Source organism: Pleurodeles waltl, chromosome 7 (genome assembly GCF_031143425.1).
Source record: "Pleurodeles waltl isolate 20211129_DDA chromosome 7, aPleWal1.hap1.20221129, whole genome shotgun sequence".
In the NCBI taxonomy this organism is placed as follows: domain Eukaryota; kingdom Metazoa; phylum Chordata; class Amphibia; order Caudata; family Salamandridae; genus Pleurodeles; species Pleurodeles waltl.
The window spans coordinates 1,303,212,577-1,303,225,626 of NC_090446.1; the positions used below are offsets into that span (position 1 = coordinate 1,303,212,577).

General features: G+C 47.1%; 1 protein-coding gene across 1 annotated transcript in view; it reads right to left on the reverse strand.

Annotated features, from left to right (window-relative positions):
* The window catches only part of LOC138246219 (visinin-like), a 47,370-nt gene extending 34,684 nt beyond the window's left edge, over positions 1-12,686 (reverse strand). Inside the window, exon 1 of the mRNA XM_069200615.1 lies at positions 11,969-12,686. Coding sequence (XP_069056716.1) covers positions 11,969-12,349 — 381 coding nt within the window. The 5' untranslated portion in view covers positions 12,350-12,686. The remainder of the gene's footprint in view (positions 1-11,968) is intronic.
* Positions 12,687-13,050: the final 364 nt, after the last annotated feature.

Here is a 13,050-nt window from a genome sequence, read left to right on the forward strand (position 1 = left end):
ATGGTCCGGCATGAGCTACTAGGCCCCGAACCAGTGCTTAGTTTGTGAATTACCCTAAAGTTTTTGTTGACTCCACTGCTGACACTGCTGAAAGCCAGGGCTCTGAATTCCAAGGCTGCCCAATCTTCATTACTGCTTATTCTGTTAGCAAGGACGTTGGTGTTTTCATTCTCTAACTGCAAAGTGAGAGCATGTGACAACTTTGCTGGGGTAGAGGGAGTGTGAAAGGAACAGCTATGGGATGTTGTGTTTTTCTAAGACAAAACAAAATTAAAATATCTGCAAATTAAGTGTACATATTATTCAAAAAATATCCGCGGCTAGGTAAGAACAATTAAACACTTGTAATTCTGAAGTATGATGGAAACATATACTTTAATACATCAGAACAAATCAAGGCACTTTACTTTGTAATATGCGAGCTATACATTTTTGTGAAAAACGATTTTCACACAATAGCGCCTGTTTGCAACATAGCCTGATCAGTAAACTTAGTGGTCATTTCAATGGAAAATGTGCTGTCTGTAAATGACAGTGCGCTGCTGTACCATGCTTTAGTAATGTATGTGAGACAGTGTGCTCTAGACTGCAACAGCAGCTACACACCGCACCATTATCGCTCTCCTGCAGCTGAAGGGGCGTGGCTCATTTGCTGCACTTGTCCTTAATGCAGGTCTTTGATTTTTCACAAGCCTTGTGACCTCAGTCACCTAAAGCAGCACCCCCACTCTCACAATTGTTGCCCCGCACCACTGACACTTCCTGCCTGTTTACCTCACTATTGGGGGTTCACATTTGTTACCCTCGTTCCCTCTTGTCATTGCTCCCAATCTTTCCTTTTCCCTATCTGCTGTTCCAATTCTTACTCAAAGTCAAAGTCTGGCCTTTAAAAACAAGCCTCAGTCCAGTCCCAAAAGTGATTGCCAGTGTCAAATGTAGAGAGCCACTCGGGCTCCCCTATTCTTTGTTGACCTGTAAGGGCAGGAGGGCGGGCCATCGCCCGAGGCTATATAATAAAGACGGTGCTGCTGACCCGGCAGCTGTCTAGAAACTGAACACGAGTGTAAGTCATCATTGCTAGAGGGGGGCCACAACAAACTTTACATTGGTGACAAGGGCCAAAAACCCTGCAGTGCTCAGAATTTCGACAGCGCACTGTGAGGTTTGGCCGCGACCCTAAAGCACCCACACGGCTATCTCACTTACCTGTGCTCTGCCCTCCCGGGAGTTTGTGTGCCGGAATCATGGCGGTGTGGACTGTAAACAGCTGAAGGGGCCACACCCCCTTTCTAACCTCTGCTCAAGCTGTTGCGCTCGCTTGGTTCGGCGACGCTTGTGCGGAGTCCCGTTGGGTGAGGCTGGTCGGGAGGCAGCTAAGGCGAGCCGCACAGTAAAGCTGTGGAAGGGGCAGGCCGTCCTATGAGTGTACCGCGTCGTTCGTTCACGAGGTGGAGAGGACCCAGGAGGGTGTCCACCACAGCTCCCGCCCAGAAGAGGATGGAGGTGATTCGCCGCCCCTGACCTTCCGAAGTGACATCCAGAAGACCGGGTGCATGTGGCCACATAGCGAGGCACCAATTGACTCCCTTCAAGAGAGAGAGGGGAAAAAAAGAGGGCCGCTACAAAGCACAGTGCAAAAGAAGGAAAAAAAAAAAGACAGGAGGACAAAATATATATATAGTAAATAATTCATAGAGGCTTTGCCAACGAGTGCGCAGGGAAAAGCAGTGCGCAGAAGACACTGAAAAGGAAAATTTAATGCACTGCAGCAAAATCGAGAGCAGCAGCCCGCACACGCCCATGCAGGGGCCCATTCATCTGTGGCTGCGCTGCCCCCATTCAGTCAGCTTTTGGATCCTGCCAAGCATCGCCACGTTGGCATCACTGGCTTGGCCACCTGGAGGACTATTTCTGGGCAACCAGACAAACGAATGGAGCAGTACACAGGTTGCTTATGCTACACATGGGAGGCGACGAACTTCACAAGTTTTTCGACACCATTCCCAATACAGATAAGGCTGGGGATTTTGACACTCCGGTGGTGGCGCTAAATAGATATTTCGATCCCCAGCTTAACACTGATTACGAAAGATTCAAACTGCATCAAGCCCAGCAAGTAGACGTGGAATCTGTGAACATGTTTTATGCCAGGCTGAGGAGGCTAGCAAGCACATGCGTAGGCCTCAACCAACACGAGGAGATCCGTGCACAAATTATCCATGGATGCCGTTCGAATATACTAAGAAAACTCATCATGCGGCAGCCAGGAATCTCTCTGGACAAAATCCTGATTCTGGCCCGATGCCACGAACTCTCGGCTGTCCGTACTGACGCCATGGCCGCTGTGAGGGGGCAATCGATGTTGGCAGCTAATACCCCTCGGCAACCGGTCGTAAAAGAGGAACAGGTCGATGACATACAAGCTTGCCAGACTCACCTGCGGCCGTCAAACACCTCAAAACAAGGGGAGAGTATGTGTGGCAGCTGCGGATATGAACAGAAGACACCCGGCGGTTGCCCAGCGAGAGGGAAAACCTGTAACAAATGTGGAAAAGGGAATCATTTTGCCAAAATGTGCCAAATGGAGAGAGTCAGGCAGAGAGAGTTTAAAGGGAAGGCTTCTACCGTAAAGAATATAAGACCTGGCGACAGTATGCCTGGAGGGCAAATGGACACAAAGACGCTGATGTACGAGGAGGATGAGGAGGAGGACATATTCGTCATTTCGTTCACTGGATGGTGACAGCAAAAGCGGAGACCACCCCCATGAGAGCAGTAGAGATAAATGGCACCCCTGCAACAGTGCTGATCGACACAGGCGCCTCGGTTAATGCTATGGACAATGCTTTGTATCAACAGCTCTCTCCAAAACCTGGTTTGTCACCATGTAACACGAAAATCTACACCTATGGGGGGTGTGAACCACTTTCCTCTGCAAGGCACCATTGAAGTATCCATTTGCTAACCGAGAACACGCGACCAAAGCCAAGTTCTATGTGGTAAAGGGAAACCGAGGTACTCTTTTGGGGTGTCACACAGAGGAAGATCTTGAACTTGTCTTCTTCGCACGCCAGGTCTACGACCCCCCATATGGAGTTCCTCCTCAACGACTTCCCACAACTGTTTGTGGGACTGGGAAAGCTCAAAGGCAAGCAAGTAAAACTGCATGTTGACCAGGATGTGACACCTGCGGCGCTGTGACACCAGAGGGTTCTTTTTCATCTTCGTCCTGCAGTCGAGAAAGAACTGCAGATTCTAGAGGACCATGGGGTGATTGAGAAGATCGAGGGACCTACCTCCTGAGTATCGCCACTGGTGATCACGCCCAAGCCAAAACAGCCCAGGGCCATCCGCATCTGTGTGGACATGCAACTACCAAACCGTGCCATAAGGAGAGAACGGAACATTACACCCACGATGGACGACATAATTGCAGATTTGAATGGGGCCCAATGGTTCTCCACCAACTGGAGCTGGACCCCGACAGCGGAAATATCACCACGTTCTCTACACACATAGGGTTGTGACAATACAAGAGGCTGAGTTTCGGGGTATCTTCAGCAGCGGAAGTGTTCCGAAATGCCATCAGGGAGATGTTATCCGGCCTGGCAGGTATGATCAACCTGAGTGACGATATTCAGATTTATTCTGAGACCCGTGAGGAGCATCATCGCCGATTAAGAGCCACTCTGCAGCGGCTTTCTGATGCGGGTCTCACACTTCACAGAAAAAAGTGTGCGTCCTATCAAACCTCGATTGATTTCTTTGGATACATCTTCGAGAGAGAGGGACTGCAAGTGGACCCTAGGAAGGTAGAGGCCATTCGTCAGGCTCCAGTCCCACAAAATGCGACGGAAGTCAGAAGCTTCCTGGGAATGGTGACATATTATGTCCGATTCCTTCCCCAACTAGCTACGATGGCTGAACCACTCAGACAACTCACGAAAGTGACTAATAAGTGGGACTGGAACCTGGAAGCGGACAAAGCTTTCCAAGCTGTGAAAGACACTGCTAGACAAAGTGACCATGGCATACTTTCACCCTTTCAGAACAGAAGTGGTGGTGGATGCCAGCCCCATTGGGCTAGGAGCGGTTTAACTTCACAGGTAGCGTCACCAGGAATGGGCCCCCGTAGCCTATGCCAGCAGGGCATTGTCCGTTGTAGAGGCCCGGTACGCACAAGTGGAGAGAGAGGCGCTGGCCATTCAATGGGCCTGCAAGCACTTCCACCTCTACCTTGAGTTCCAAATGGTCACGGACCAAAAGCCTCTTGTCTCATTGTTCGCTGGGTCCATGCGGCTGGCTCCTCTGAGAATTGAGCGTTGGGCTGTCCTACTCCAATCTTACTAGTTTAAGGTCATCTACTGACCAGGAGCGAATAATCCGGTAGATTACCTGTCACGGCATCCCCCGACAACACCGCTGGATGTGTCGCAGGAAGACGAAGAAGAGAGGATGGAAAGTTTCATAAACATGGTAGTACAGGCGGCCTGCCCAGTGGCTTTGACAGTGGCAGACATAGCAGATGCCGCTGAAAGAGAGTCTGTCATTAACCGTGTGAAGGAGGCCCTGATCAGACGACAGTGGAAGTATTTCTTGGATGGTGTGAGAGTTTTTGACTTCAGGACCGGATTGCAATGCAAGGAATGAGGAGGGTGAAGGACCAGCTGTCGGTGGGGAGCGATGGTCTCCTCCTGCGAGGTCAGAAGATAGTGCTTCCATATTGCATGTGGGACAGGGTGGTCGAACTGGCCCTTCAGGGGCACCAGGGAGCAGCCAAGACTAAGGTGCGCCTTAGAGCCAAAGTATGGCTTCCTGGTATGGACTCCAAGGTGGATACCCTCATAGGGAACTGTCACTCCTGCGCGATCACCTCCATTGAGCAGACCACCACTCCAGTGGTCACTGAGCCTCCCAGTCAAAAACCCTGGTCAAAACTCAGCATGGACTTTGGGGGTTTTCCCAATGGGAGGCTGACCGTGGTCATGATTGACTTTTACACGTGGTTTCCTGTGATGGAGGCAGGGACTTCTACTGCCTTTGAGAATGGGAGACCAGTGCTAGAGAGAACATTTCCTTTGTTTGGTCTCCCTGACGAAATCAGAACAGACAATGGTCCGCTGTTTCAAGGGCAGGAATTCAAGGACTATCTCGAAGGCTTTGCCATACGTCACCATAAGATCATGCCTTACTGGCCTCAGGCCAATGGTGATGTTGAAAGGTTCATGCGGACCCTTAACAGAGCCATGAGGATCTGGGTGGAACAAAAAGTGGCCAAAAGGTGTCTGCACCAGTTTCTAAGAGCATATCGACAGACACCCCACAGCATCACAGGCTGCTCTGATGTTTAAGGTGGCTCTGCGGGATTGTATCCCGGCTGACTCTCACTGGAAGCCCACCGAGTTAAATGTGGAGGCTGCGCAACAACGACAATGGCAGACCAATCAGAAAACGACCGTCCGAAGGAGAACAAGATCTTCATGTGGGCGACCGAGTGGTAGAGAGAAACCGACGTCCCGGAGGAAAATTTCAGACTACATACGAGCCCGAGGTGTGGAATGTAGTGATGGTAAGGGGAACCATGGTGACTGCCCATAGAGGAGAGAGGCAAGTTACGAGAAATGTGTTGTGTTTCAAACGAGTGGGAGCATCTGGTGAGTCTGGAGAAGAGGACGGCGAAGAAGAGAGTGCCTTTGGAGGTGGAGAATATTGGACGGAAGAGAGGTCGGGTGTCCAAGACGCACCAAGGTCTACTCAGGCGTTGCCAGCAGACGAGGCTGGCGGCGTGGTGCCTGGTGGTCGGAGTGAGAGGTAACATCTGCAACCCAACCCTGCGCCTAGCCAGTCACTCATAGATTTTGACTGCTAGAGTATAGCATATGACATGGAATGTGACAGGTTCTGTATGACTGTATGGTGACATTGTCATTTTTCCCCCTTTTTGTTCTGTTACTCTTTTAGGGTCTTTTCTGTTAGACGCTCACCCTATGGGGTTAGGGTTTTTTCTTTCTTATTAAAGCCTTGGAGGGATGTAGAGAGCCACTCGGGATCTCCTATACTTTGTTGCCCGGTGAGGGCAGGAGGGCGGGCCATCGCCCGAGGCTATATAATAAAAACGGCGCTGCTTAACCGGCAGTTGTCTAGAGACTGAACACGCGTGAGTCGTCATTGCAAGAGGGGGGGCCACATCAAACTTTACTTCAACCACCTGCAACCGCAGCACAAATTAAGCACTGCTCCCAACCCCCTGAATAGGAACACAGCAACCGCATAAACGTTTTGGCTTTGATGGGTCGGTGAGAAGGAGCCTGAATCCCTGTGGAGCTGTAATCAAAAGACCCCCTGTGTGGGCATACACCCATGTGAGATGGGGTGCTCTGATAGAAGGGCAAAAAGTACATATGAAAATACTTGAATAAATCTTACCCCCGGGGCAGCACGCCATTAATGAATATGAGCCCCACTAAATCAAAGGAGCAGCCAGGCTCTTAACCACATCACGTGTTACATTTTGTTACAGTTGTCTGCAAATGTGATTTGTCCTTTTGAATTGTATTTGGGACCCACAGCCAATAATGACATGGCGGATAACACTCAAGGATTTAAACCGTGCCTTCTGTTCGACTCACATCCGGCTGAAGCCCTCCAGTAGGTGTGGGTGTCACTTGCCCCCTGCCCCCTTCTCCTGGGCCGACTTCTCAAGCGGTCCAGGTTTTCTGCTCCAGCTGCAGTCTGTGCTAACCTCATTAGGATTGAGAAATATAAATAGCGCCCTTAATTCCGTTTAGGAGGGATTAGCGCCCGGATTTGAGATCCGAATCCTTGCGCGGTTTTACGCGCCCTGAGCTTCAACACGCTAGAAGTGACGTGACGAAGCTCGAACCCTACCAGGCTGTGAAAAGGCCACTGTGCAGCGCACGCCACGGAATCTTTACGTAACCTTACTCTGGACGGTACCTTTCTATATCATATGGAACACACGCGACCCCTACTAAATAAGTAAACATAGGACGGACAGGGGCATTATTCGGATGCAAATAGAAATGTGATGCAAAGTCACACATGGTTTGGCAAGCGGCCTAACTCAGCTTTCATTGTTTACACATTATTTCAAGTATTTAAGAACATTAATTCAGCTATATACGTGTTTCTGTATTTTGGAAAGCTGGAACGAGTATGCCGTAATCTTTGGCGCATACTGACTCGCACTGGCTTCATCATTTTCCTCTAAATTTGTTGTCTCATTAATGCGAGCCATTGCTGACGCATTCTGGTTTTGTTTACTTCAGCGTTGTAGTGTAAAAGTGTAACCTGACATTAATGGCCGTAGGCGGGTGGCCATGGACATCATTTAGGCTTGCCCCTTGTGACCCCTGGCACTGCCTTTGTGACCCCTGGCTTCAGAGGTGGCAAAATCACTGCCAGGAACACAAGAGCTGCTCGTCCTTAAGGACGGCCGTTGAGGCTCCACTTTCCTTCTTTTCTGTCAATCTTGTATTACAGTTATAGTGTATACTATTATAGAATATTATAGAACTGGTATTTACTCTAATAAAGAATGTATTACAATTAGCTGGGATATGGCCCTCCCTGGCAGCTAAGGTTTAAGTAAATAATGCTTTTAAATATATGTTCTGTTCATGCCCGCAGGTGAGGAAGTGTAGAGTGTGTGTGTGTTCGTGTGTATGTGTAAGCATGCATGCGTGTGTGAGTGAAAGTAAAGGTTAAATGGTATTTGATGTCACTTCCGCTACCCCTGACATGTTGGTAAATTGACGTTCGTGCGGATGATCACTGAAAATGGCGTGCTGGAGATTAACGAGGAGAAAAGGCTATGTTAGCTGCATGTAATAGAAAGGATCACGTGTGAGACGTAAATTTCGTTCCAGGAATTGTCACGGTCAGCTTGAAAGATCAGCATGGTACCATGTGTTTTGCTCCCAGGCTTGAACTCCTTCTGTGTCATAATATGGATTTCCATATTTGTGCTACCACTTACGCTAACACTACAAGTGGGCTCCTATTAATGAGTTGTGAAAAAACAGAAGTTTCTGTCCAAATCCATAAAGCAAGGCATCTGATATTACTACACGTGATATTACCGGACAAAGCCTCCAAACTAAACCTGTGATAATTTGCCAGGACAAAAGACTGGGAATTACGGAATAACATAAGCAAATTGGTGTAGCACGAACAAAATCCCCATGTTATTCCCCATTCCATACGAGCCTATTGGGAGATTACATATATTCCAGGGGTGTCACCGCTCCCAACTTTCTGCAGTAAACAGAATGAAGGTGTGAAAAATGTAAAGTACATCATTTGATATACCCGCTCTCCACGGCCAGACAATCTATACAGAGCCACAGACACCGTATTTTTCTTAAAACAATGCGTCAACAAGGACTTCCTCATAAACGGGCAGATACTGATACGTTTAGTTCTGTCATTTCTCTATAATTGCATGACTTAAAAGACCAAAATACAAACAGCAACATACACTGACAAAATCAAAGGTTCTGGCTTTTCAATCCTGTGATTTTGTATTTTTTGCAAACATATGCAACAGACATTAGAAGTGTAAAACTTGTAAAAGTGACACTGCTACAGTCTCACTTGGAGTGAATACGTTTCATTGTAAAAAATAACTCACAGAAAAAAATAAACTAAAAGAAAATGAAATGAAAGCAGAATCAAAAGCAGACATTAGCCTACCACTCCTGGAACTGAATAGCACTGTTTTTAAGCTGATGTGCACAGGTAACATTGAAGCTTTCACAGTGAAGAGAGCCAGTGGATGAACTGACCCATTACTTCATGCTGTGGTGGGTGGAAGTTAAAAACAGGGTCGGACTGGCCCATAAAGCACCCAGGCGGTGCCAGATGGGCTGGTCTGACAGGTCAGTGTGTGGGCCGCTTTTTGGCTATTTTAAATCTTGATTTCCATGACACTAAAACGAACATTGCCAGTAGCAAGCTCAAATCCATGCAGTGTTTCTTACCTTGCGGAACACTTATGCAGCATATCAGTTTACAAACATGGGTCACTTTTTTAGCTATCTAATTCACTAACGGGGCCACTTTTGCATTGGTGCCTGGGCCTATTTTCTGTCCTATTCTGACTCTGAACGTGAATGACACTTGAACCAATAAATAGATGAAGAGGGATGACTAAGCACTCCTATACGTGTGTATCTACATGTATGACAGCAGCTCTAACCTGGCAGCCGGGAATTTCAGATCTCTGAGTTTTTTTTTCCTTGCACAAGCTATATAGTGCTTGGGATGTTTCAGCCTCATGTTGCTGACACTAAATAGGAACCATGCACCCTATGTTACCTTACCAACCTTCCTACACCTAAGAACAGTTCCCTTCACATGGCTGAATAACATTGCCGTCGGTTGGGTATGCAAATTGCCTTCAGTGTCCTAATCTGATCCACACCACTCAGATTTTTTCCTGTCAGAAAGAGACTTGTCTGGCTTCACATGTCTTACATTCATAGACACGTGTTCGCACTGGTGGCCCTCGCCGGGCAGCACCTGCAGCACATGCTGCAGCATTTCAAGTCAGGGTCACAGGCAGGTGCTCAGTATCAAGGGTTATAGCACATTCCTTGTTCGCTCATCGACTCCCTGCTGCTCGCATTCATCTGGGAAACAATGTGTTTTTAGCGTGGAGCCAAGGAGTATTCATGTTAGCCCACTAAAAGTGAGATGTTCCTGTTTGCATTTGAAAGGCCATCTCTGCCCTGTCACCCACTGGGCTGTTTAACACTTGAGGGAAATGGAAGAAAGCCAGAAACAACATTATATTTTGCATTTCACTAGTCTGTCAAATGCACAAAAATACATCAGCCATTTCTAGCTTTTCAGCTACAAAGCACATTTTATTGTGGCTCTTGTGTTTCACCTTAATACTTTCTTTTTGGATCCAGAGCCCTAAAGGGGTGTTGGATAAAATGCCAGACCTGGCAGAAGGGGCCATACATGACATGGAGCCACCTGTAAGGTACATTTTTAAAATGTTACAATGCCTTCTAGCCCATATCAAAATCTGTTTGTTTCACACATAAAACAAAAGTAAACTCTGCTCACATATTTTGTGAGGGTTCACACTTTCTTTCACATCATGCATTAAAACGAGCATTGGCAATACAATTGTTTTATCTTTTGTGTAGCAGAATGTTTTATATCAAGCTTCACAACACAACAACGGTCCCACATGGGCCTCAGCAGAGTAGATTTACCTGGTGCAAAGAATAAGTAAAAGGGCCGGTGGCAGTAGCAAGAGGAACATCACACAAGTCACTCACACACACAGGACTGATACAGCACAGGCGGCTATGTGAAGAGGAGTTAAAAATGTGTTATGTTCACTTTCCATAAACATACATAAGCACATCAGAAGCACAGCACATGTGCAAGAAAGAGCCAAACCTCTAAACTAATTCCCATGCATTAATGTACTCATGAAGGGCGCTGATACTCCACCACCTTGTGTGGTATGGTTAGTAGCAGGTCCCACATTTACCACTGAAAACATCAGAGACTACTCCTCCCTTGTACAGCATCCTAGTTACCAGACCTGGTTAGGGTATGTCTCTTATGTCAACATTTATGTTCTAACTTTGCTAAATTCTCCAACATATAATAAAATGCTCTGTTGGGGAACTATTTTTTTACTGGTATCTCCCTGTCACAAGTTTAAAAACAGAGGGTAGAACAATTGAATATGCTTCTTTTTTATGCCAGAATGTGTTGGCACTGAATATTAACCTTTTGGGGACCGGAACTTCCTCATGTCTACAGGCATCTAATCAAATATTGTGGAACGTCCCTGTTCATAAGGCATGTTATGCAAGTGCATTCTCGCTATCCCTTTTAAATAGTAAGGAGCAGAAACACCTTCATTCTGCACTGGAAACAGCCCTTCTTCATAGAACAGGGATAGCCAGGGCAGAAATAGTGCAAGCCTCCTCCTTCAAAGGGCAAATATTGATAGAGCGGCAGAAGCGCAAGCTTTCCCGCCACACAACAGTTACAGTTCAGGCAGCAGCAGTGCACATTTTGTTTCCTCACAATATTGGTGCAGGATGGCAGTAGCAAAGCAAGTTTCCCGCTCTCACAGACCTTAACAAGTGCAATCTGCAATTCCCAGTAGAACAGATGCAGCAGGGCAGACTAGTGCAAGCTTCCATCAGTCAGAGAACATGTACACTTGTGGCACAAGTGATACAGGTTAGAGACCGAGATCTGGAGCGGCTGCTTCGCTCATTAAGGAGCATGTAGAAGTGGATGAGTGAGCGAATTTGCATGTTCAGATACCATTCTCACTTAAGTTATATTCTAAGACAACACCCTGAATGTCCCAGGTTTTCCACAATTTGAGAAGTAGCTGTAGATTGTAGGTCATTTGGGATTTGGAGCAGCCCAGCCAAAGGTTAAGTAACTATGCTCTATACAGGCACACAGGTGGAAACCCCTCTGAAAAGGTTTTGAATGCAAGCGAAGCAGGTTCTGTGAAATCCCAGCCCCGGTGCTCCACCTGTTCAAAAAGTAGAGGAGCGCCAGTGCGTGTTCATCTGCTAGGAACTGCTTAGTGTGCTAGAGCTGAAATACTGCTAGAAATGTCATACTTCAGGCAGCGCCCAACTAAACTATATTATGGTTGTAAGAAAAGTACCTACAAATGAGGAAAACCATCCACTGTGAAGTAGCCAATCCCTGTGTCACACGCATACTTTAGTCTTTCTTTAAAATATTAAACAGGAATCTTTGACCCAGAGTCAAGGGACACATGAACATGTGTGTGTGCATGGATACCATGGACTTTGCAAAGCAACCATTTTGTTCTATCATGGTAGGTTTACGACGCAGGAATATATATTGTACAAAGCGGCTGATTAGCATCAACCTATCTCCTCTTGAACATACATGTGAGGAGACTAAATGACTGAGTACTCACCGTTATGATCTCCAGCACCTCAGTCTTGCTGACCTCTCCGTTCTTGTCCACGTCGAAGAGGGAGAAGGCCCACTCAAGCTTCAGATTGGTCTTGCCGGAGGAGGTGAGGTGTAGGGCAATGATGTACTCTCGGAAGTCCAGCGTACCGTCGTCATTGGTGTCGAAGCTCCTGAAGACGTGCCGGGCGTATGTCTTGGGGTCAGAGTTGGGGAAGAAGTTGGCATAGATTTTCTCGAAGTCCGCCCGGCTGATCTTGCCATCAGGGCACTGCTTCTTGAAGCTCTCATACCACTTGCAGAGCTCATCCTCTGTGTACCGTGTGTTCATTTTCAGATCCTCCAATATTTCCTTGGAGAGTGCTCCACTTTTACTGTTCCCCATGCTTCGGACTCTGATGTTTTGTCTTTTGAACTGCTGTCCTTCCTTCGGATGACCCCTTACTATTTTCTTTTTTCCCTCTTCCTTCTTTGACTTGATTTTAATTCATTCTATTTTCCTCTGTTCTGCTTTTTAATTTCCTTTTCTCACTTTAACCTGCTTTCCGTTTCCCCTTTCCTCTTTTGAGATACCAGATAAAGTAAGGGTAGCACTTCTACCTGCGCCTTGTTTTATAGGCTCTTTGGGCGGTGAGTGACATTAGCAGGTGGGCGGAGAGAGGAGAGCTAAGGAAGGAGGAGGGATGTTGCCAGTTGCTTGCTGCCGCCGCTTCTGCTGTTCTCTTCTCCCCACCTCCTGACGTGCTTGAGAGCAGGATTAGTGATCTTCTTAGCTCAGTTGAAGGGGGATTTTTGTCTCTGAGCTCCTTTGCTCGTCTCCTTCTGTTCTCTCAGGTCATTAGCTTCCCTTCTTTTGTGCATCGAAAACTCTCTCAATGCTGGCATGTCTGTCTTTCCCATTCTCTTTAAAATTAATTTTCCTATCTGACCTCTCTCCTGTACTATACACATACATAAAGCACGCCATGCTCTGTTACCAAACCTAGTAAGGGATTACAATGGATGTCTGTAGTTTCAATTAGATGATCAACTCTCACCCATTTGTGTGGCATGCTTCGTCACTGGGTTTCCCCATCAGCTGCATCG